The sequence below is a fragment of the Haliotis asinina genome, chromosome 2 (assembly GCF_037392515.1).
Source record: "Haliotis asinina isolate JCU_RB_2024 chromosome 2, JCU_Hal_asi_v2, whole genome shotgun sequence".
Classification (NCBI taxonomy): domain Eukaryota; kingdom Metazoa; phylum Mollusca; class Gastropoda; order Lepetellida; family Haliotidae; genus Haliotis; species Haliotis asinina.
This window is the reverse complement of record NC_090281.1, coordinates 91335358-91361618: the sequence shown is the minus strand read 5'-3', so window position 1 is coordinate 91361618 and position 26261 is coordinate 91335358. Positions and strand designations below refer to the sequence as shown.

Below are 26261 nucleotides of genomic sequence, written 5' to 3'. Positions count from 1 at the left end.
CTCACAAGCATGACACTTAATTACAGCTGAGGGTACGCCGACAATAATACATAATACTTACTGAAAAGGTCACCATGGTTTCCATATCAGATTTTGATTTTTAAGAGATTTTACAAAACCATTATCATTCTGACTCTGAAGCAAGATATTGACACCTCACATCGCTTCATGTTTTCCTTATTCTAAAGCAGATTGTTCCTAGACTCCACCAGACCATTAAGGTGAACTGTGCATTGCTGACCTAAGTACTAGTAAAACGGTTTTCATGTCAGTAGCAAAATTAACCCATTGATGGGTTCCTCAGTCTACATATTTCACAAAATCCGTGTCAAAATGTCCCATCATATTAATGAAAACCTCATTTGTTTTCCCGAAAATACACTCAGTGTTCCTTCTGGTAGATTTATTGTCATTTTCAAATTTTGCTAAAAGCAAAGCTCATTGTCGCGCCGTGTAAGGGTCTCGTCTTCTTGCCATATTTGTTCTACAATTACTCTCCCAAACACTGCCATCTAGCGATGCCTGCTGGAACGAGGCACTAGGAGATATGAACAGTAGAAATGTCTTAACAGCAGCAGGATTTATATGTGGGAGGATCACCAGCTTCTCCCAGATGAAGGGCTAAGGAGGATTCCATGCTAAGTGGCCATTGATCCCACAGCACGTAATCATTTCAACCCATTAAAGCTATCAGCATTTTGACGTCACGCTGCAATCAAGTCTTATAAACTAAATTCTAAACCGAAATTTTATTCCATTTTTTAAAGTATTCTTTTTTAATAAAATATTGTGTTCACTTTTGACGTACATGTTTAATGGTACCATTGTAATCCATCGCGCTGTTGTCCATCGACGCAAGGGAATGTCTTTCAGTCGTGGACTCAGTGCTGGGGCATACTGAAGGGGTATATATTTAAAAAAATTTGCTACTCTGTGCTTACCACACAAGGTGACTATACTTGTTGTAAGAGGCGATTAACGGGATCGGGTGGTCAAGCTCGCTGACTTGGTTGGCACGTGTTATCGGTTCCCAAATGTGCAGATCGATGTTGATGCTTTTGATCACTGGCTTGTCTGGTTCAGGCTCGATCATTCACAGACCGACGCCACATAGCTAGAATATTGCAGAGTGTGGCGTAAACCTACACTCATTCACTCACTACTAACAGGGCAGGTCTGTTCCTAAAATCTCGGGTTAGAACCCAATATTATCAGATTAAATCCAAGCGCCAGATCAGTTTTAGTGAAAGTAAGACCCCTGCTAATGCTAAAAGGAGACAAAATTACATGTCAGTTGAGCCAAGCATGTACTCATGCCCCACTAGTGATTCTTGTCGCAAACACACTCAAAGGCAAGGCAAGTTTTGACTGAACAAACCTGGGGTCTTAAGGCCTGTGAGCACAGGGAATGGATTTGGACACCATTTGGGTCTGAAGCGTCAAAATGCAGCTAACTCGGTTTTTATGTTACACTGCATCATCGCAATGGGCTAGCACGATAACACTCTGGTCGGGGCTACAACAAATACACTCACCTGCGTATACACACAAACGTGCTCGCACATCGCTCGGTAAGTGCGATAATCTTGAACGTTACGTAAAACCCCATTTAAACTTCAAACGCGCATTGTTTTCAATCAGTCCATCCGAAGTGAGTACGAGTCTAAATGAGTCTTTAATAAATTAAGAAGCAAACTCATATATAGAACTGACCACAACACATTTTCGGCGTCCACAATACTCTCAAGCCAGCTCTGCTTTCCAGCTCCATTATCTAACCACGACAATCGGAGCCGGATTTGTTAAGGACATGTCCAGAAGAGCGTCAGTCACAGCTATAATTGGCTTGCGCCAGTGATGAGCATGTCAGAAGAGAGTGGATTAATCCATCTACACTGTCTCCTTCTGACACGAGGTGATCATCCAAGGGCATTGTTTTACCCCCGGTCGATTGTAATATTGTCCCTATATGATTACGTTGATAATGTGAATATGTCTGCTTGTCCCCCACCAATGTCGATTATACATGATTATTGGACTGTGCTCTTAGTGGGATGTGACGGAGCTGTCACAACTCCACCATCAGCCATAAAGTTATGTCACGCCTGTTTACGATGATATTGGTCAGTGTCATATTTGTGGGTGCAAATTTTGACACTTTCGCTTATCTGTCACCAGAAGTGTGGTGTGAGTTGGTTCACTGAACGCTCTGATTTTGGTCCTTCAGGTTTGTGAAAAGAAACTTGGTGTTTCTGGGGTTGTTTTCGCTACAATGAATCTTTGGTTGGTCCCAAGCAGCCTGTGATGGTCGTAAGAGGATATAAAGGGATATAATGGTGGTCCGGGACAGGTAAATGGTTTGATGACGTGTCGCTGGATTGTCCCGTCCAGTGTAATTCAATTACCGATCGTCGTCATACGAATATTTCTTAGCGCTGCGTGACACGAACAAACGCCTATCTTTTTCTTGATAGTGTGTTACGACCTGCACCGAAACGTCGAATACATTGCAATAAAGAATTGTTTGTCCATGTAACGTGTTCCCCTTCATCATACCAGCTTCTAAAGGCCACTTATAGAAGTTACCTGCCATAACTTTGTACGGTGTTCAACGTCAACGCTTTACTTGATGCATGGTGTTTCCCATTTCGGCATTTATGCTCCACGAAATGGCCACGAGAGGATATGCTCCCAACTGGCGACTGAAGATGTAAAGAGTTTTTAATCAGTCCTAATGACCATCCTCAAAGTAGCACGTAACTAAAACAGTTTTCAAGAAAGGCCTGAAGTCGGGTTGATCTTAATGAAAGAATGCGTGGTAGTACACAATATTAATTGATTTGGTGCCTAAACTGAAGTTACAATATTGATCTGTTCACACAGTGTGTTTATAAAACTCTGTCAAATAGTAATGAGATGTACGGCGTAAGTATTCTACTCCATCGTTGGTACCGTCACAGACACACGGAACATATCAAACACTGGATTATATGGTACATATGTCAAAATATCAATATGACATCCACGTCTACGATAAAACACGGAGTCTTCGGGCAGCTTGGTTGTCTGACGAGTTATTAACGCGGAGTGAGTAGGGCTCTATTCCCCACTTGAGCACAATGTGCGACACCCAATTCTGGTGTCCCCATGATATTGCTGGAGTATTAATAAAAGCGGCGTAAAATTAAACTCACTCCCTCGTTCCTTTTAAATACATATGACTTCTTCTTGTAGTTCACTGTTCACTGCAGTTTGTTTTTGAAACCATGTAGTTTTCAGACATCTCGGGTGATAATGTGAGTATAAAGTCTGTACTGCTAAATAGGTTTTGTTCCCACCTACACAGAGTCTTGATTTCTAAAACAGGAATTTGTAGCATGCAGCCATGACATTCCCTCATATAAAGACCTGCCTGACTCACTGTTTAAGGCGTGAACAAGTGTCGTATTTGATCAACTGTACTTGTTCTGCTGACGGCTGACACCAGTGCTATGCTTGATGGAGTCACTGTTGGTCCATCGTATATCAAATCCCACTTGTACTGTTTAAATGTACTGAATTAACCTAATAAACGTATAATTTATCATAAACATAACGTCTCCTTTCATCAGAATTATCCTATTAACTTTAGGTAAGTGATTGCGATAAATGTACACCCTATGTTTGACAGTGGCTAAAAAGAAACAAACAAGAATGTGTTATTCAGTGATAATGCATTTTTTATGGTGATCAAAGCAGCGACTCGGCGACTGTATTGAGCCAAGTAACGTACGTTGAAGAAAATAACCCTAGTGCCACATTTGTCGTAAGTCAAAGTAAAGCAGCTAGCTACGCCCACCAAAGAAACTACGGCGTTTGTACAACGGCATCCAGGAAACGGGCACGGTCGGAAACAATACTGTTTGAGGGGTTTACTGTGTTTTCCTTCCTGAATCCTGAGAAAAACATCGTCGAAAGTGCTCACTGTCAACTCAGACTGAATCGAGCATACCAACTGGATGATATATACGTAACTGTACCTTGCATCACTGTTTATACACAACATTACACAGGCAAGAAATTTGCTTGAGCTACTTTCCAAAAGAAATCTATTTTCAGTTTACGACACGAAAAAGCAAATAGTTTTGCGTGAAATAGATGTTACTTCATGACATTGAAGCATTTATGATGGGAAACATTTGTCGTAGAAATCATTTTGTCAGAAAATGCCATATTTGCAATCCAGATGTCTCCGTTTTCAGCTACTACAATATGCTACAAAGAGAGGGGTGAAGTTTCACAACAGAGGCATGCAAAACCAATGTTAGAAGGATATGGGGGAAGGCCGGGCGCAGCCTTAAGCTTCAGCAGAGGAAAGACAGTTGTATAGTGAAAAACGACGAAAGGTCATGGGAGGGGTTAAGAAATATGCCTTTGTTGCATACAGTCAAGGTGCTGTCGTGACTGCTTGGCATTGAAAGGAACATTTCGATGGAATAAGCGACGGTAGGAAACAGAACACAGAAAACAAATAAATGAGACACTTCCTTCTTCTCCAGAACTATCAAACTTCTCCAGGAGAATCAGCTCCATTACCACTCAGAGCGATCACAGTGTTCAGTTACACACAAACTTTATCATATCGTTTACACAAAGAATGAATATTGGTCGAAATCGCTACTTCTATGCACAATATGCTTACACTATAATCAATGGAAGTTGGATATACCTTTTGAAGACTATTTAGCGAAAATCGACGTAAAATGTTTCTGCCTCTCGTTTCCGTTGCTCTTCCCATGCATTATTTATTGAAACTGGCAGGGATACAGGTATACAAAGAGAAAACGAATATGTCAGTTGATAATATGAATACTGTTGAAGATGAACAACATTTGCTTCTAATCTGTGCTGCTTATACGACTCTAACAATAAGCTACCTAAAACCATATTTTTATGAGCACCCAAGTGTAAGAACATTACTTCCACTATTAAGAGATACTACCACATCACTATTACAGAATCTGGCAATGTACATCTACTTAGCTATGAGACTAATTAAGAAAAAGTGTTGTTACAGAAAAGAATTTAAGAATGACTTCTGTCTACTCATGTAAACTCTAAAGGCACTACAGGCCTGCGGCTTTCTAAGTACTGAAATAAAGACTGATTGATTGATTGACTGATACTAGCAGAGCTGCAGAAACACACAAAACTATTGGAATTGTTTGATGTTGGTGCTTTGATACTTCAGCAACTGAAGTTATTTCCGAAACCCCAACGAACATTAATAAACATACAAGATTTATAAAATTATAATCAAGAAGAGTTCGCTTTGGTCATCTTAGTCATAACAGATAAGATAAACCATACGCTGACCGTTAGAACCAATGAAATCCGTGTTCAAGATGTTTACTTGATTACGTTTCAAATTGGAAGGACAAAGTTTCGAGCAAAATCTTCGAATATCCAACGAAACTGCTTTGAATGTTTTCCAAAATCAAAGCGATTATTAACTATCATATTCTTTCATACACAAAAAATGAACGGAGCCCAGAGGCTACATGGACACTTCAGGAGTGCGTTATCTCAATTTTAATTCATCCATTCATAGCAAAATGGGTTCTGAAAGTAAATGCCAAGATGACTTACATGTAGGCATGAAGTACTTGCGAGGGTATATTTTCATTTCGAGCTTGTGAAAACTTTCTACAGCCACGAACTCTCTACATACTTCTGACCCTCACATGACCGGTATTAATCCTATTGCTAAAACTAGAGTATGAAAAGGTGTAATATTTTCAAGCCCAGTGAAACTATTCCCGAAACATTCTCGACATCAGAATACACCAATCTGGAACGAAACGAATGCTGGTAATGTTTCCTCGATGTCTAACGATGAACTCTAGCGGTCACCCAGTGCAACCACTTTAATATTCAATCGGAAACTATGGTCAAAGCTGATACATGCTGACTGACGTAAATTGCTGCTTGGAAGATTCCTATGTAGAAAGTAAATAACATTCAAAGAATATTTTGTCAGAATTTCAGACTGACGTTTTCGGTAATATTCATAAATACAACCAGGTCGTTGTGTTATGAACATATGTAACATGTGGGCACGTCATTGACAGTAACCGGCAAGGATAAGATAGTAATACAGACGCTTCCAACTTACAAAAACCATCTGCTTTGGCTGTAGCCTTAACTATTTGGCTGTACCCTTACCCACTAAGAACTGACTAGCCATATATTATGTAAACTTTCCTACTTACATCACTAGTTTGAAGTTGGCACATGGCTGGTTTGATACTGTTTAACGCCCCTTTCAGCTCTGTTTGGCGACGGTCTGTAAATAATCGAGTCTGGACCAGACAATACAGTGATCAACAGCATCGATCTACAATAGGGGATACAGTTCCAAGAAAACTGTAATATCTTGTTATGAACATGTTTGACAAGCGTTGTTCCCATTCAGATGGTTGTAAGTACTGGAATATATCGTATGATAACATTAGAAGAAATTCAAGTGTTAGGTACGACATTGGGTGCCATATGGAGTTTGTCTGTAGTAAGCAGAGTAGACTTACACTTCAGATCTTACAAGCTGCCTCATGGACACATAGTGTAGACGGTGTGTAGTGTAGAGTAAGTATGTTCCAGAAGTTTTGCTAATTAGCATAAACAAGTTTGACAGTTCACTATTTTCCGAGAGACGTCATGTCGTGGGTGGTCAAGACCCCACAGGAACCCTCAGCATGCCATCGCTACAGATTGTTGTGCTGATCATTACAGCATTATAGGAGGATCTATAGACAGAACGATCCCTCGTGGATCACGGTGGTGAAAGTAGATATAATAGCGTATAACCAATAGACCCTGGGAGATATCATAGTCGATACCGGTTGCCATCAATCCAGTTTTAATCGACCGCAGGAACAAGCTCTAGTCAACAACAAAGCTCCAACAACACGTTGCCACTTCTTGATCGAGTTCTATATGTGATGGTGACTGGTCATAGAGCAGTTCACAAATGTGCAGGTGACGTTAAGCAACACTGGGTGCAAGGGTTCTTGGATGAGTGACAGTGTTTGGCAGCTTGGCTCCTTAGAGTTTCTAAGACTTCAGTCCTGCCCCACAACGAAGCATATGCGATACATGTGGTCCGCCTTAGGCAAGTGAGATTGTTCAAAACTACCTCCGTTAACCTTTAAAGCAAAGGTCTAGGTCTAACAACTCTATTTTGCACAAGTTGAATCAATAATAGAAACACTGATGTAACATTTGTATAATGACATCAAATAAAAATCAATGATTCAGAAAAGAAAACCCCATTACAAAACAAGAACCGCAGTTTGGAAAAACAAATCTGCATATAACATATATGTTATGTTGGGGATTGCACAAGTTCAGATTCTAGTATTTTTGATGGGTTGAGTCCCATCAGGCACCTATTCGCCAGCACACAAAGTCAGCCACCTAACCCGCTCAGCCACCGTGACTTCCACATAGTAATCTGAAATATTACATATGTTACATCTGACCACTTTCTATATGGCATTATGTAATCAAGTCTGCATGTGTTATAAAATCGAACAGAAAACATAAATAAGGTTCTTAAATTTGAATACCAGATTTCCCCCCAGCAATGTTCCTACGATAACGTTTGTGGAAGCTTCTACTATACCTCCCACATATCAGCAGCCTATGATATATTCATCCATCAGTTCAAGCAAGCATAACCACTTGACACGGACTCGCTTAAATACAACTAGTCATGGTTGCCATGACAATGGAGTCTCGATGAGAGAGACACATCTCGTCCTTCTCAGGTTTTTCACAGAAATGAGTCAATTAAGTATATTTACTACACGGTCTGGTCCTTTAGTTCAAATGTTTTAGTAAAGTCACAAAGATGGACTATTTACTGTCTAGAAACTAAAACAACACTCTTACAATCAATCCGCAAAGGTAACCTTGTGAAAATGTTCCACACTATAGGCTCTACGAATCGCGTCGTATACTGTCTCCAGTTTCCCTCATCGAATGTCGTCAATATATTTTCATTTCTTCACAAGGGATCAAGTCAAAACACTCGTGTAAAGCTTCCAAGCACCAAGCAAATCAAACAAGTCTTTGGACCATCCCACAAGATACTGTAGAAGAAGAATCCAATTCAATATTTTGATCCTGTCTAGATTGAATCAACAAGCCTGATGCAAGAATATAATGCTGTGTTCGATCCTTTTGTTTGTCTTGATTACCACAAAGTCTTGAGTGTTTCTTGATGGCAACACTATTTAACCGATGACTGGTAGAACTGTTTGTCAGAGATTTTTCTTGCACTATTCAAAGGTGAATTTCTAGTGTTAGACGTATGTGTCGGCAAATCAACAATCTGACCGTGCAGCTATCTAGAGAACAGATACACACAGCGTAGCTATGATAATAAGCCTAACAAATCTGACTGCGCCAAGATCATACAACCGTCACTGATGTGTGTAGATCTGTGCAATAAAATGCTGGCTTTGAGGATCAAACATAAGACGTTGATTGCTGAGTCTATCACTTCCGATTGGTAAACCGTCAAAGAGAGATTTTGCATCACAATGTAAATGTATACGTTATGCAATAGATTACACGAGTCGGTCCAACACAGCGTTACTTGATGACCTTAGCACAAACACGACATCTTGAGCGACATGGCATAGCTCGATCTCTTTTTTCGAAAGCACTAACCATGCTTGTGGTTTGGTCTCAGAGTTCCATCCATGGTACGACACAAATGTGTAGAGGACTCCATGGTAAATGATAGCCTATACAGCCTCGGGTCAACAAACATGGCCTTTTGGATAAGTCCAATAAAATCATTTGTATAATGTCATCTTATGTCCCTTTCGATGATGACTAGTGTACAGTTGTCGTATTCCTTTGTTGTATGATCAAGCCTGACAATGGTTCAAGAATCTGTATTCTAAGTGACACTCACGACATCAAGAAGCTGTTATCTATAAAGTTTGTCTGTATCTCACTGACTTTAGTTAACGTGGTATCGTATCTCAGTTACGCAGATCGATACTCATGATGTCAACAAATTGATTGCCGGGTCCAGAATCGATTATTTACTGACCGTCGTCATGTAGCTGGAACATTGCAGAGTAGGGAATTAACAACAAATAAACAAAATTACATATTTGGTTTCTGTGAAACCCTTAATCACCTTCTTTGCTTTTCAGCTGACGATTGTTTCGATACTCAAGCAGTCGTAGTTTCTTCTGTTTTTCATTGTTATTCACCGACATCGCTTATACTTTTATGATCGGTCTTCTCATTTCTACATGCATAGAAATGCGGACAATCGATCTAATGACGTTATGATGATTAATTATTCATGATTCATCAGACAGCGATTCGACAGAAAAAGATTTTAAGCTGTTGTTCCATCAGGTATCAGTTTTACTTAACCGTTTGAACACACAATGAAACTGTCTACTGTGTATGCTGGGGCGGATACAGATGCTTGAGAAAGGGCCCTGCGCGCACTTGAGAACGTGGGGGTGCACAATTCATCACGAGAGTTTCAGTTTCTACGGCCTTTTAATAAACTTTCAGGGCAAAAGAGGGTGCGCCCCTACCTCTACCCCCACTCGCTCTTTATCTGCCTATTTTGTGATTCTTTCAAATTAGACAGGTACACGGTTAGCGCCAAACTTTTCGTTTAAACAGTTGTACCAGTTATGAGATCATACCAGTGAATCTGGCAATATATCTGTGTTGCATCGCTTGAACAGTGCACCAACAAGTACAAGGAACTGTTTGGTGAAGAAATTTGTCGCCAAAGTGTTGACGGTGCCACCTGATCACAGAAGCCACTTACGAATACATGTAGCAGAGCATGGGTGTCTAACTACCAATAACCTGCCCCCTCGTCGGTTAGATAGAAGCCGTCCTTGGCGTGGCTGGTGTGGCCGCGTGTATGAGGTAAACCATTAACTTGAATTCATCATTGTATTTGCTCAGCTTAACATTTTATCACTTATCTTAACACTGATTTTTCTGTTTATACATAAATCAGGCTCTTGCCGACAAGTGTCACAAATGCCAAGGTCGTATATGAATGTCAATATTCATTGTCTGATTGTCACATTGTGGTTATCGGGTGAGTATGTTTTCCAAGACAAATGTCTTATAATAACAATAAACACCCAATAAACGCTAGCAATTAGGCATATAATGTATACCTTAATTTCTGTTGTCGAGAAACGTTGAATGTGTCATGACGCAACAAATATATATGTATTGAGCCAAAAGGTCAGCCATGTGCCAGTCGGACAGTGACAAGAGTCATTGTAGTTGCAACTGACCGCGGACAGTGGCATGAGTATAATTAGACAACAACTTCCAACACACTTTGCTTTATTTGCCTTCGCGGCAGTCTATCTGTCCGCACGTCAGAGAAGCTGTCCTTTATCAGAGAGATCTTTCTCCATCCTTAATCTATGACACGTCAGGTTTGTTTAGATTTTCGTGGTCTGTCATCCGTTGGTCGAAACCTTACGAAGCGCAGAGTTAGATGTACACACGATTATTGAGACAACAACAACACACTGTCAGTATCAATCACTGAGCATAATCTACACTGCCTCGTGATTCACAGTGATAATATCGTAGACAACATATAGTCAACCAAAGACCACTCTCCGCATATGGGGGTGACTGCTGGAGTGATGTGATATTGAATATATTACCTGATGGGCAGGGAATAACCGGTCTCGTATATTGTGGAAACAGAATCCACTGGACGAAAATTGTAAAAGAGGGGGCGGAGGGGGCGGCAATATATGAATGGGTATTTCTTCTGCTAGACCTGTCACCGTGAGAGACCTATCTGTCTGCAATGCCGTCTGGATGTGGATGTGCAGACTGGTTCTGGGCACACTGTAGTGCACTTGCTCCAACAGTCTGCATGTACACATTCCCTGAGTCACTCCGCGGTTGATGAATGTTTTAGAGGACTGGTTGACAACCTACAACGTCACGAGTACCACTTTGTTTTTACTTGCTATACCTTAAACCAAGCATCTCAGCTGTTATACCCTCGCCAAATGCATAACCATCCAGAAACCCTTTCTTCAATATTTTCTGCCATCGCAACTAATACGAACTATTTACAGCTTCCCACTGCACATAAAATATCTGAGAGAACGAGTGATCTCAAAAGGTGCTTTGGAAAATGTCAGTTATGTCGCTGTCATCGGCGATGTCAACAACTGTATATAATACACGCGTTGAAGACATCCATATACGCATATCACCATGTCTTCAAACGTAGTTGTATACCAGGCGAAGTACCGGTGAAAGTAGACAATATGCATATACCTGTCCTATATATCACATGCTCAAGCTCAACAGATATACTTTGAACATCTGCACACTTGACGCTTCACGATTGTCATTGTGAATCGAACACACCATCATATTCTTGCATCAGGCTTGTTGATTCAATCTGGACAGGATCAAAATATTGAATTGGATTCTTCTTCTATAGTATTTTGTGGGATGGTCCGAAGAATTGTTTGATTTGCCTGGTGCTTGGAAGCTTTACACGAGTGTTTTGACTTGATCCCTTGTGAAGAAATGAAAATATATTGACGACATTCGATGAGGGAAAGTGGAGACAGTAAACGACATTTTCACAAGGTAACTTTTTTGGATTGATTGTAAGAGTGATGTTTTAATTCCTTGACAATAAATAGTCCTTCTTTGTGACTTTACTAAAACATTTCAACTAAAGGACCAGACCGTGTAGTAAATATACTCAACTGACTCATTTCTGTGAAGGAAAACGAAAACGGATGTGGTGTGTCTCTCTCATCGAGACTCCATTGTCATGGCAACCAAAGTTGTGTCTAAGGAACACGACCACAAGTAGTTATTCTTGCCTTAATAAATGCTTACATTGTCATGGTAGATTCTAGAAATTATTTTTTCAGCTCTTTCAGGAACAGAACAAATTATTTTCTAAAATCGTAAAGTGTTATTTTGCCCATGTATTGAATTGAACTAGAAGTAAGATTCTTTTAAATGTCGCGAACATCGATTGCAGTATTATGCATTGAGTCGTCTTACTGACGACTTGTTGTCACCAGATGGTGGTAGTCGTCTGACTGATGACTTGTTGTCACCAAATGCCGGTAGTCGTCTTACTGACGACTTGTATACAGTTGTAACTGAATATGAAATTGATTATGCTTTAAAAAGAAATCGTATGGTTCTTTTATTTATGCATCTTGTACAGAATAGTGTATCATTTACAGCTGTCTTGTATGCAATCCCAATTGTGTTATCGATAACATTAAGTTTAACTCGTGTGATAAATATGGAATGATCGGGCTAATTGCTTTTTGAATTAGTTTTTATTCTTCACAAATTCTGTCTAACAAAGACAACCGCTGCTAATATTGGACAACAGTAGAATGAACGTTGAAAGTGAATTACTTCTGAAACTGTTCTGCAAATATTCACAGTCCTTTGATGTAAGCCACTGACATCACTCTTAAACAGGACGATAATGGCCAGTCACTTTGTGACCTAACTATTTCAGAGAAATTTGCTCTTGGTGTCTGATCAACGTAACAGCAATTTTCTTTAAAGAAAAAAGTGAAGTGTTTTTACAAAGTAAGAGTGAAAGCGCTTTGACAAAAAGGACCCACTGCCAATTTCATTACATACCACAACAAAATACTGGCGAGTGCGTGTTATCCTGTGATAGTGACTGTGGTTTGCACCGTGGACAGAGTAGAAAAAATATCCTTAGTTGACCGCTGTCCTTCAGGGTTTCCCGCAAGCTATGCACCTCGGGGTCTACTGTAAGCTATGAACAGGTCCATCCTATGGACTGATGAACCTTCAGTGTTACTTATTGTCCCCGGAGCAAATAGAATCATTATGTCCTAAACCTCATGTAAGAACGTCAGTGCTTCCCGGTGAAACCTTTAGGATGACACAACAGTCTGTGAGAGATATTCCACCAGGATTGATTAAGTGCTGTTGCCATCAAGAAATGCTCCCGGCTTTGTCTTGATCAACCCAAGCTACAGGGTCGAACAAAGTATCATATTACTGAATCTGTGTTGATTCAATCTGGGCGGGATCAAAACAATAAACTGGTTTCTCCTTTTCGCTATTCTGAGAGATGGTTTCAAGACACGTTTGTTTTTTATGCCTGCAAGCCTAGCTGAACGCTTGCAGTATATTCTAACTGGTCCAGCGGTCACATAGGTTCTGTTAACTAATGTTCCCTCTTCCTCGGGGAACATAAACCTACACAGATGAACCGAGAGACCGAGAAACTGACAGACAACGAATACATCTTTACTAATATCCGGAGAACGGTGTCTTAGCGTTACTGTCACATAACTGGTGTTGACACGCAGCAAGAATACAATTCTTCCGGGTATTATAATCAACACCTCACATGCAAGCAGGGTACAATGTCTGAATGGGTATTCGTATTCCTATGGGATTCGTTCTTGTCGTACGGTCGTTGGCTATCAGTCTCCTCTTGGTTTGGAAGGGGTGAAAACGCTGGTATCTTTTCGGGAGGTGGTGGGTATTCGTTCTTGTCGTTCGGTCGTTGGCTATCAGTCTCCTCTTGGTTTGGAAGGGGTGAAAATGCTGGTATCTTTTCGGGAGGTGGTGGGTATTCGTTCTTGTCGTTCGGTCGATGGCTATCCGTCTCCTCTTGGTTTGGAAGGGGTGAAAACGCTGGTATCTTTTCGGGAGGTGGTGGGTATTCGTTCTTGTCGTTCGGTCGTTGGTTTAACGCTGCACTCTGGAACATTCGACCTACGTGACTGCGATCTGCATAACCGTGTCTGGCCACACAATCCAATGGTTGACATCACACGCGTTGATCTAAGCCGTGACAGGATGACATGAATCACCATGTTACGGAGCACCACCAAGAAGTCACCTGTCTCCTCACGGGACGAGCTGGGAAGCCGGATCTTCGCGGGGCTTCATGTTCTTGAGACCATATTTTGGATTAACTGCAGTCTCACGGATATAACCACATACAATACATCAGAACAACAATACACATAAAGGCTACAACGAATTGGATGCTAAACAAAAACTGTTCATCTACAGGACGAGTTTCTTACAAAAATCCTCAATATCCCTTGGCTGTATAGTACACGGTTATTCACGTCTCACAATACTATGTTTCGAAGGAAGTCCCCTCGGTGTATGAAATAAGACATGGGCCTCCTTTCACAAAGCAGTAAGGCAATCGTAAGTCACTAAGATAACCTTAGTGGAATGTTAAAGAATGAGAGGTAAAGTTAACCTTAGTAACGGTCTCTTCGTGAAAGGAGACCCTGTTTGACAATCCGCAGCATGATAGTTTTTGGTCTGGGCTAACAACTTTTGAAACCTTTGGAACTTTTGTGAAATGAACACACTTGTGCTGGATATATTTCACACTTACTTCACATACTAGTACCACACAGTTTTTTCTGATAAAAAAACTATTTTTCCATGTGAATGTACTTCATAATTTTCCTATTACCTGTTATTTATTTCACTAAAAGATAAACATAAAACAGCAGTGGTCAATTACGGCAATTCCTACATCAGTTTTCCTATTTCCCTTGAAGCCCCTGAACCACATGGCGTCTCTTGATAATCGCGGCGTTTTACCCGTCATGAATTCCTCATAAATATGATCGTTGTCTGCTTAGTAACTCTGCACATTCACTTCATGTCCGGTCACTCGTCCCTATCGCTGTCAGCGTGGCCAGAAGAAATCAATATTGCGATGAACTGTTTAAGTCCAAGGACGCCGAGATTCCGGAGTACCACTGGAACCATGATGATGCAGACGCGCAACGACATCAGACTACCAGTAAATATAACCGTGAAGATCCGGGTTATAACTGGCCCTTTGCTTGCCGTAACAGGCGAATGGTCAGACTCACTGGCTTGGATGACACATAATACCCCAACTGCGTAGAGCGATGGTCATGGTGTCAATCACTGGATTGTCTTGTCCAGGCTCGAGTTTATATAGCTGGAATTAATATTATTGAGTGTTGTGTTTAATAACCAACAAAACCAGTAAGTAAATATGGCAATTGACAGAACAAATTAGAATATAACAGTGAGGTGTATACTCGTGTCTATCAAGTCGAGTATACAACAACATGTCATCCGATACGGGCGAGTATACGGTAAGTCCATCAACGACAGAAAGACAAATATACAGTGGTAAGTCTATCATCTATTAGTCTAAATAACGTATCATGTCAATCATGTCGACCATATGTAGTGACAGGATTGTTTAAACATTTAAGATTGAGTTATGCTACTTCCATGCAATAGCGTCGTCTTAATGTTCAGCTGCAGCACCATATCTTAACTATATCTCCAGTAACGCTGCCTGTGGTGGACGATCGGAAACCACTGTCTCACGTTGGTCTTCCTCAGTAGATGGGTTGATCAGTTCCGTCAGATGGGATTGCGTCTTACCTACCTGCATCATTTACATTATACATCATGCTTACAGTTACAGTGATTTTCTCTCGCTAATTATTTGCTCTCGCTCGCAAGTATTCAAGCAATGGTATTGCATTTTACGTACGCATCATCCACTATTGTCCTTTTTTTAAGACAATCACTGGTGCATCTTGTCGGTCCATTGTCGCTAAGTGCTCCCTGGCGCACAATCGTCAACCCCCAGTCCTTAACACTACTTTGCGCCTTCCGTCGTTTAAAACCACATTAAAATCGTACCCAAACCTTGCATTACTTTCTTTTCCGCAAAATTTGCAAAATCGCTGTATTTATCCATTCATCAAAGTGAAGGTCAACATTCTTCCTTTGTCTAATGATGCGTGTCTAACAACCTATTTCAATAAAAATATATATATACAGTCTTATCATTTGCGTTGAATTAACTTTTTCGGATACAACAAAATAAATAGAAAATCTGTCTGCCAAAACAAATCAATTTCTGAATCGTTTTCAAGATACGTTACGAAATTGATACCCATCTATTAATCCAGCTTATTAATTCCGGTATCTGTATGGCTCCCTGGGCACGCAACCCGGTGCCATTGTGGAACCGATCTCCGAGCTGATAGCTCAACAAATAATTAACCTGTCGCAAATCATTTTGAAAATCCCTTTGGATCAATTGTTAATTGTTTGTTAGTCAATGTTCGTTAGGGCTAGAACAATGACACAGTTACGTAGCGAGACTATCAACACGTGGCACCTTGTTTCTATCACATGCGACATGGTCAGTGTAACGGATACGGATGTAAGGTTTAAAAACATGACTTCAAAAGACACCATTGCTTCTGGCCACTCGCTTCAATCATGCAAAATGGGTTTGAAAAGCAGATTGAACGATTCGTGGTGGGTGGTAAAATATCCCTTTGGTAAAAACGACAGCCAGAATTCCTGATGGTGACAATACCGACCCGATGCTTGAAAGCAGCCCCGACGGTAGTATAAAGAAAACATGGCGGCAGTGCTTTGGTGCTTTGCTGGACAAAGATTAAAGGCTCATGTGGTGTTTTTTTTCTAAAACGATTACTAGCAGCGTATTGACGGTCGTTCCACCTTGAGGTGATAGTGTATAGATTTGGGTGGAACCAACGTTCTATCTAATTGCTCCATATTTAAAGATGTTCAGAAAAAGCATTTCCAGAGGTGAAACAGAGCATGTGGCCGTCACGTGACGTTAACCAGAATTCAGGGATGGTTGAGAGTCTCAGCCTACAGACATCCATGTGGCACTGCTGCCGTTAGTCTGGATACTGTAGACTCGCCCATCAAGTCTTGTAGAGAATCTCTGAAACGACATGATTGCCGACATAGTGAAACAGCAAAGGGAGTATATTCCACGGTGTTCTTAAAGTCAGTGCCTCCCATGCTGAAAAGGGTGAGGAAACATGGGGTTTCACGAACAAGTACTTGTAAAGCGACGAATACGTTCGTACTTTCGTTCGCGTACTGGCTGGGACTAAAGCCGGTACTGAAGCGTTATCCCACTGCGATGCCGATGTGCAAGTATGTGCTCCTGCTGTAACAATGAGACTATATTCTTAATTGCGTACAAATAAATGACGTCACAGTGGACCAGGGGACTACGTTCGATAATCCATTAGACTGAGACCTTGTGAAACACGCGTCGTGTCTTTACGATCATGTTGGACGGTGCTCACCACGAGTTCATATCGACGTTTGACGGAAATCTGTGATTCAGACGGACGTATCTGATTGCGGCTTTAAACAGCATACTATCAACACTCACGCCATAGTCGTGTGTTGTGATTAGATCAACCGACAAGTCCAACCTAACACGACGGTCATTCAGCAATAACACTGAAAGGAAACTAGTCCCGACATAACAAAACATCATTGCATGGGAACACGGAAGTCTGTACATGGAAACGTAGTTCTGTTATGAATAAATGAATTCACCAGCCCACAATGTAGCGCAACAGACAAGACACCAACCTGGCTCCATTACGCATTCCTGCAGCGTCCGCATCAACAGGATACACCCCCGGCTTGTCTGGTTTCATTCAGTCATAGTTGGGAAACAGAAAGGCTGAAAAAATATCATTCCGAACAAACCAGTTTCATGCATAGCACAAACCACCCAATGTTATACAGGTGGTTCGTGGCGTTATTAATTCCAATCCTATTCCGGTTCGATTCCACTGGGTCTGTTACAAGGAGCGAGGAGAATAGTTCAATACTGAGCAGCTATCAGCCGCCAGATCTGCTTAGAGTAGGAGTCCATCTGTCGTCTTGGCCTGCCGTACATCCTGCTGCTGGTTTCCAAGGCTGGGTTACTTAATCAAACATATCATCTTCCTGTAACGTTGTTGAGATTACTACAGCTATTGTAACGACATGAATTAAAGTCAGATGGGAGAGTCGACGTGATTTGTGTAATAATCTGACTCAAAACTTACTTAAGCCAGTGACATTATTTCCTAAATAACTGAAATAGTAGACGTTGTAGTGAATGTTTTCCACTGGTTTCTTGTTGTTTTCTCTGCAATCCATTGTAAGAGCACCATACTGCCAACTTTATGTGATCAGTGGGGTTTACTCTGAAGAGGACGATGTATGAGAATGGCTTTACACGGGGATTAAATCTGTGGCAGGTAAACCATCGGCAGTATGAGCATAGGTCAGAGCTGTCTGGGAACAAACCCATCCATTCTGCAGAAGATGCTAGTTAACAATTCACGGTACGAAGCAGTTGTTTCACTATAAGGCACTGAACAATCGCTGCATGGTTGCACCACTCAGACGAACCGGGTTTGCTTGGTTGACTAACTGATTGATTGGTTAGTTGATAGTTTCTGATCGATTGGTTGCTGTTTAACACAGCACTCAGCAATATCCCAGCTATATAGCAGTGATCTGTAATTATACATTCCCGTGTTCAACACCTTGAGCATCGATCTATGCAGTTCGGATACGATAGATGACATGTGCTAACAAGTCAGCTAACCTGACCCTCCGATCTCCTTAGTCGCTTCCTACGACGAGCAAGGGTTGCTGGGGTATACTAACATGGATCTTTACAGGTTCTAGAATCATGCCCGGGAGTCGTTTTCGGGAAAGTCATAAATATCTACGACCTTCACATCGGGCTTAGTTTTCACAGCCATTTGATATTCCTAGATACCAAATAACCACTTGGAACTACCTGGATCGGGCAGTCGAACTAGGGGACAACGGTTGATGTCTACGTACCCCCAACGAGGTGGGATACTATTAATCACTGGATTGTCTATCGCAGGCGGGATTATCTAGAGGCAGCACAATATATAGCTGCAATATTACTCAGTACTATCAAGTCGCCAGGAACAACATTAAAACTGCTCAGTCTATCTTTTATTATGGATGTTGAAAACAAGCTCATATCGCCTGTTCATATTTTCGATCGCGATTCCAAATAATGATTTGTTAATCTAATTAGTAATCTTTAATTCATACTGCCAAGAATAAAATTATGTCCACAGGTTAAGCATGACACTTCGCCTTCATGTCGGGCTTGCTAATGAAATGCTGCTAAGGATTCCGAAGCGCTCCGAAAACGTGCTCACATGGGTATGCTTGGTTATCATACTGATCTGGAGGGCATGTACACTGGGTCAAAAAAGAAACATTCTTGATTTTGGCACTAACGTCATTTGCACTATGACTGGATGGGTTTGAGTGGGTTTTGCTAACGTTTTTCTAAAGTCGAAAGATCCCATTTCGGATACACAGATGTATCATCAGAGAAAAAATATTCATTATTTTTAAAAATTACATTTTGTGAAGTTTCCTTTTTGATAGTTTATTATTGCTCTATCGTTCTTGGAGGGCTGGTCACAACCTGAACTCTCAGTCTGTGATTTAGTTTGTGGTTTCTCGAGCAACAATGCAAAATGTTGTATCATGTATATGAAACTAGTCGCGACGCATATGGTTAACGGGATTTTGGAGATTGCACCGTTCTTAGTAACCAGGATGTGACAGGAGTGAGTGTGACGTGTTCCATACAGCTGCTAACAGTATTTGAGATATACCACGATATGTCTTACCAGTGGGGTAAGGAACCCCGAGGTGATGCACGACCCAGGCGTTACCGGGTATGGTTTCAACCCCGAAAGTGGGTATGGTTTCAACCAGCAGAGAACCATGACCATCACGAACTTGGGATTCGAACCAACGAATATAGCATTCGTGTTTTGTTTGCTTGCTGTTACTGCCGCACAGAGCAACATTCCAGCGGTCTGTAACACGACAGTGGTCTGTAAATAAATTGAGTCCTGGCCGTGTATCAAGTGCGTGAGAGCAAGTGCATCGATTTATGCAATGGGAAAACGATGACGTGTCGCTCAGGTCAGTAAGCCTGACGACTCATGTTAGTCGCTGAAGACGAATTCTGACCCGAATCTTCACGGTTATATTGACTGGTAGCCCTCTTAGAACAAGCATGGGCTGCGGGAGGCGAATTATAGATACCCAAAAGACCTAACTCTGTATGGTGCCTGAGAATACCTGGTACCAGGCCACTCTGACCCTATTTTGTGAAGAAAAGACGTGTTAAAGACGTTTACCGCTAGAGAGGTGATGGCAAACCCAGAGTCTGAAATGTCTACTCTTGATCATCACATCGTTACATGCGATTTCTTCCTGTACTTGATGCTACTAAGATACTCCACCATTGGCCGCTAAAGCTCTGTACTTTTATGGATATGTTTCAGTAAGCAGGCACACTGGTCCAGTCAAAAACAGTATACTACGAACTGCCTCAGTAGCCACACCGGCAGGTCCAGTCAACAGCAGTACACCATGCATTGCCTCAGTGGACAGACACATTGGTCCAGTCAGCAGCAGTACACTGTGCATTGCCTCAGTGGACAGACACACTGGTCCAGTCAACGGCACGCCCAGCACTGGATCAGTTTATTTGTATTAAGCAGGTCTGGGCCAAACCCAGCGTGATACAATTTAATCATTCTAACCGAGGCACACAAGCATATGTAGGGGTTCTGACCACTGAGGGATCAACGCTATGTTGATTAGAACCCACACCAGTGACCAAAAGAAATGTTTAATGGGGTTTATTACAAACTAGAATGATACAAAAAGATAATGACAATAAATATAATGGCAAGAAATCATGCTCATGCATATTGGTCAACATATACAAATAGCATATATTCAAACATGCTGAAGTAAGACAAATATGGAAATACCTAAACATTTCAAGTGATTCCACTGCACAAAGACTGGTGACATTATAGACAAAAATATTACATCAACTGTGTATGTGCGTGCGTGTGTGCATATCTTCACTGATATTGATATGATTGGTTTACTGACAAGATGGACTGCTGTAAGATGTCAACAATAGATAACTATCATAGATTCAGTGTTTTAGTGATTGTAAAGTAAACATTTATATCTGATGGACATCAACATAATTTCACATAAACATTCCTTCAAATATTCCTAAAGCGAATATGTATACAAATTATATACAAATTCAGTTTTCAATTTATGAATAACTTTCAACCCTAAGAATCATTGAATTCAGCTATATCGGTTTCACACAACAGCAAGCACTGAAAGAAAATAGTCTGGAAATAAGACAAAAGCTGTTTCTTAAACTTTAACGAATTAAGAATCAGTCATATTGAACTACAAACATAGCAGCATGGGGTTAAACAAATGGCAACCAAGACACTCACTTGACAAGGTGACAACACAGAAATGCATTTGCAGCATATTCCATGAATAGCTACTTACCGCTCTACCTATGTCAGTGTGTCAAGACAACAGATACCAAATATACTGCTTACATATCTTATTACTAGGAACATGTCTAAATGAAGTTACAGTTTTTTCAGACTCTAAAATAGGTAAGAAATAGGTAACTTGATGCAGCTGGTCTCTAGTGTAATGAAAGCGTACAACATTTTAGTAGGAACTGAAAAACAATCAAAACAAACAACACTACCCTTTCATTCATTCTTGACAAGTAAATTGGAATTCTACTTTACCTAAGAATAATAATCTTAAGAGAAGTTAAGAAGCAGTGTCAACTCTAAAAGATTATGCTTTCACAAAAAAATACTCTTTAATTCAAAGCCAAACTTACAAACTAGTGTTTAAAGAGAACTGAATGAGCAGTGGTACAGCTGACTTTCAACTGTTTGAGTGACAGTCTTTAGGTACAGCACACTGCAGTGTTGTTGGACAACTGGGCCTCCTCATGAGCAAAAGAAGCTCTTTTCTAAGTGATAAGACAAATGGTGCTACACTTCTGGAACTAAAGCTACATGATGCGTGTAGGGTACTAACTATAACAAAATGAAGATGTGATACACAGGATAATTGTGGATGGACATGAGCATCATTGAAACATTACATATTTGAGAATTATGATCCAAATGTGACATATATATAAATATATATTATATATATAGTGTACAAAATATAACTTTAAAAACATGTTCTGAAGAACCACAAGGTTTGGGTTTACAAAAGATAAGGAAAGACAGCTTTTCTGTCCTTTGGAAACATGCGGAAGTTTTTGCGGTACCAGTCATGAGTCATGAGGGACATGATCACCTGGTTGACAAGGACGAAGATGCCAATGTTGAGGCAGGCCTGATGCTGGAACTGGACAATAATGTTCATGGCCAGGTAGATGAGGATCTCACAGAAGAAGTGAGGGCAGGACACATACTCAAACAGTAAACCATTGGGCAGCAGGTGCTGTCGATTCTCTACAACTCCTGCACGGAAGAGGAAGGAGTAATACTAATAATGTCTTTAATTAAAAGAAAACTACAAAGGCAATAATTCACCTTAAATAGGCAGAAACTTTCAAAGACCCAAAGCTTAATGTATATCAGAAGGATTTTATTCCACTTATTTCTGTCTAAGGGAAATAACTCTTCAGTCCTTGTAAGCATGAATTTGTGATTCTGCAAAACTATGAGATGTTCTGATGAATTTTATCTTCAGTCATCCTGTGTAATATTTATCTATTCTTTTAACCAAAAAAATGGAAAAATTTCCACAATATCACATTCTTTTAGAATTCATAACACCACTTCCATCTTGAGCTAGGTGGTGGTGGTGAAAGAAGAGATGGTGGTGTCACTTTGTACATAAATGTTAGAGGGGTTATCCACATTGTACATGCTTCTCTAATAAAAATCATCATCAACTCCCACCCCTACCCACCAAGTGATTAATTATCAATGGTCGCCAAGTTTAGCATTATTGTATTCAACACAAAATAATAATTCAACGCTAAATTACCTCAAAACTTTGGAAATATATTTTTAAAAAGTCCCTAATTTAGCCTGGTTAAAGCTCTTACTGAGTCTTAGTTAATAATCCTATGCACACAGCTTTCATCTCACCAGTGTAGCTTTTCCTGAGTTTAGACAGGATTTGTAGTGTCTGATGCTGCAACAGTGATGCCAGGAAGAAGAGGAAGCAGCCGGTCACGATGTACACCAGGTCCATCTGACCAACACCTGAAACATCCAGATACAACACAATACATGAATACTTTGCAACTTCACTGGTCACAGTCAATAATGAATAAATAAATCTGGTAAAACATGCCATCATGAAAGATGCTGTCTTTCTAACATAATAAAAACTGTTACAAATTTAGGAGTAGCTCTTAAATGCTAATGGAGGTTATGACAGCTGTCAGAAACCTGAAGGTTAAATGCTAATGGAGGTTATGACAGCTGTCAGAAACCTGAAGGTTAAATGCTAATGGAGGTTACGACAGCTGTCAGAAACCTGAAGGTTAAATGCTAATGGAGGTTACGACAGCTGTCAGAAACCTGAAGGTTAAATGCTAATGGAGGTTACGACAGCTGTCAGAAACCTGAAGGTTAAATGCTAATGGAGGTTATGACAGCTGTCAGAAACCTGAAGGTTAAATAGGCTCAAGGGATATATCGAATTACCAGGAATTATTTTTATTTTGATCATACTGTGTATATGGCACGATTGAGGCAGCTAAGAAGATGAAGAGACCTGTCAGTTTGAAGTTGTTAAAATCGGATGATGCAAGAATGCAGCTGCCAAAGGTGAGATACAGCAGTATTCCCATGATGTAATGTACAACACTGATCCTGCTGTCCGAGAACACGCTAACATAAACACACTCGTAACACCGCCGCAACACCTGCAACTCCTCCATCACCAACACAATCACAACAGCTGTTCCTGACACCCCCTCTGCAAAAAACAGCAAAAACAACTTAACAATGAGTCTGTAATGCATCAGATACTATCCACAAATTGAACAAGCATTGCTATACATTATTGTTATCAAGTCAATGCATCACTGCATCCATGTCATCCCACCTTGTACCCATTCACTGCTTGGTTTATGTGATTTTTTTTCATACTAACAGTTCATCGTCTTGATTTCAAGAAGTAAGTTGCCATCTGTTGTTTTGGCATATATGACCTTTGTCACATTTTTGATAGCCAACTGAGTGTTTGCACTGATTATTTGTAAAACCCTAGGATTCTAATCAATCTGAATATGTACTATCACCTCAAACACGCATTCAACAAACTGAGTTGCCTCCCCTGCATTTCTCACCTGGTGTATAGTTGGGTGCCCACAGAGTGTTAAAGATGTTCTGCACTGGTTGTGGGAAGGGAACACGGAACACCACTACTCTCACAAGCAGTACAATCAGGGAAGTGTTCACAATGATGCCAACTACATAGAAGTGGGTGAACCATCTGAAACAAGCTTTGCTGATATGTATCATTTTGTACCAAGACAGTACCTAAGTATACTTAATTTTACAAACCTACCTGTCAGCTTCAAACTTGGGAATACTCGATAGCTACACTCCAACATAAATGAATTTTAATCAACACAACTGACATTACTGTTACAGAACTGTGTTCATGAAATGATAATATACTGACAAAGTGGTTTAGGACATACTGCATTTGAAAAATACATTACATCCCAGTTAAATATTAAAAGTAACCTTTTAAACCTTCTGTCTCAGCTAACATTCCATCCAAGTCCTAATTGCACAGTCATATTTCTGAAATCATGGTACTCCAGATATGTTCTAATAATCTGAAACTCAAAACACGTCTTTAAGCAGCTCTTGAAATACCTGACTGCCCAAACGTCCAGGATGGGTTATTTTCAACTCAGACTGTTCTCAAATTCACCAGACTCCATGTTCAGGTTAGAATTTAGACACATTTAGACGTATATATGAAGTTATTTTGTAGGCAGGTAAGTTTTGGTCATGGCAAGTTTTACATCTAACCAGCTCTGTGGTCTGGCTAAAATCTTTAGGAGTCTCACACCATGCTGTAAGTGGAATATAAGTTGATATGGCAGTGTATCCAGTGTCTAAATAGGCAAAATGGCGCCCAGAACAACTCACATTTCATACAGCTGAGGCAATTTACAATTGCACAAACATACTAAATTTGAGTTTCTACTTTACATTCATTCGCTCTGGAGTGCGATCACAGAATATGTTTATTTTGTGACTATTTTACCATGTTTGTTCTTTCCTCTAATACTCAGAGTTAGGTTAGGGTTAGATTTGGGTTAGCCTTTCTGTCTTTTCTGCCTGGGTAGCGAACACATCCTATGGCGGCTCCCCCTACAGCAATGACTGGTTAGTGCTTGCAGTTTGTTGCATTTGTACGACCAATTTAACTCAATTTGCAGTTTGAACTGTCCTGTACATAATTAGCATATATCCTTTTAGTTCAATAACACAGCAGCTTGACAATACATTTGATGGTACGCACAAAGGCCCCTTAAAACTCTTTAGTAAGAACATACTGACAGTTACACTAGCATACTGAATATCAGATGTTACAGTTTCATAATATCCACCGAGAGCCTTACCGTTTGGGAACGTCGAAAAGACTGAGGATTTTCGATTTGCTCTCCTTTTCTCGAAGTTTTCCTATCAGGTATAACCTAGCAAGCATTTCAACTTGTGGGAAAACATAGAAAACCAGGAAATATAAAATGACAACGGCTAATGTCAATGCAATCCAGAGTCCACTTCCTACAGACACCGCCATTTTGAAAACCCCGCACCTGCGCTTGAATATGATTGGTCCAAACGAATACGGAAGACTAGTCGTTCTGTGGCCAAGAAGCACAAGAAACGCTCTTGAACCATCTTTTGAAAGATATCCGAATTATTCTAAATATTGTAGATGTCATCTCCTGACATAGATTTAGGGACATGCATAACAATTCTACTTAAAACAAATTTTGATTCTCACGAATTATTTATTGTTCTCATTCGAGTCACCACGGCTCACGTAGAGACTCCGCGTCACATCATGCCACATAATAGACACCTTGTCGCGTCGTCCGTTCATTTGTATTCTTGAATGCGATATAGATGAAATACACCGAGTAAGCATATTGATGGTATGTTACATATATCTATTTTTTATCTATTTTATCATTTTTTAAGTGCAATAAAGTCAACAACGAATAGTTGTGAAATGATGTAATAATAGCATACGATAAAATGAGCCACGCAGACAATGTAATATTGACATGCCAACATGCCAACATGCCAACTGGTATATATACTTGCGTAGGCCCTGATGTATTTAATAATTTCATGCTGAGTTTGTAAGTCAGCCAAGTCAGTCAGTCAGTCTCTCCCCCCTCCTCTCTCTCTCTCTCTCTCTCTCTCTCT

General features: G+C 40.4%; 2 protein-coding genes across 2 annotated transcripts in view; both read right to left on the bottom strand.

Moving 5' to 3' along the window:
* The window catches only part of LOC137272101 (gamma-aminobutyric acid receptor subunit alpha-6-like), a 112864-nt gene extending 99045 nt beyond the window's left edge, over positions 1-13819 (bottom strand). The window contains exon 1 of the mRNA XM_067804462.1: positions 13518-13819. Within this exon, the coding sequence (XP_067660563.1) occupies positions 13518-13819 (302 nt within the window). The remainder of the gene's footprint in view (positions 1-13517) is intronic.
* Positions 13820-21086: 7267 nt separating this feature from the next.
* LOC137273002 (polyprenol reductase-like) lies at positions 21087-25632 on the bottom strand. The gene is made up of 5 exons (XM_067805442.1): positions 25445-25632; positions 24152-24297; positions 23575-23778; positions 22941-23057; positions 21087-22304 (listed from the first exon to the last, which is right to left on the bottom strand). The coding sequence occupies exons 1-5, from the start codon at positions 25624-25626 to the stop codon at positions 22045-22047; spliced, it is 909 nt and encodes a 302-aa protein (XP_067661543.1). The 5' UTR covers positions 25627-25632; the 3' UTR covers positions 21087-22044.
* Positions 25633-26261: the final 629 nt, after the last annotated feature.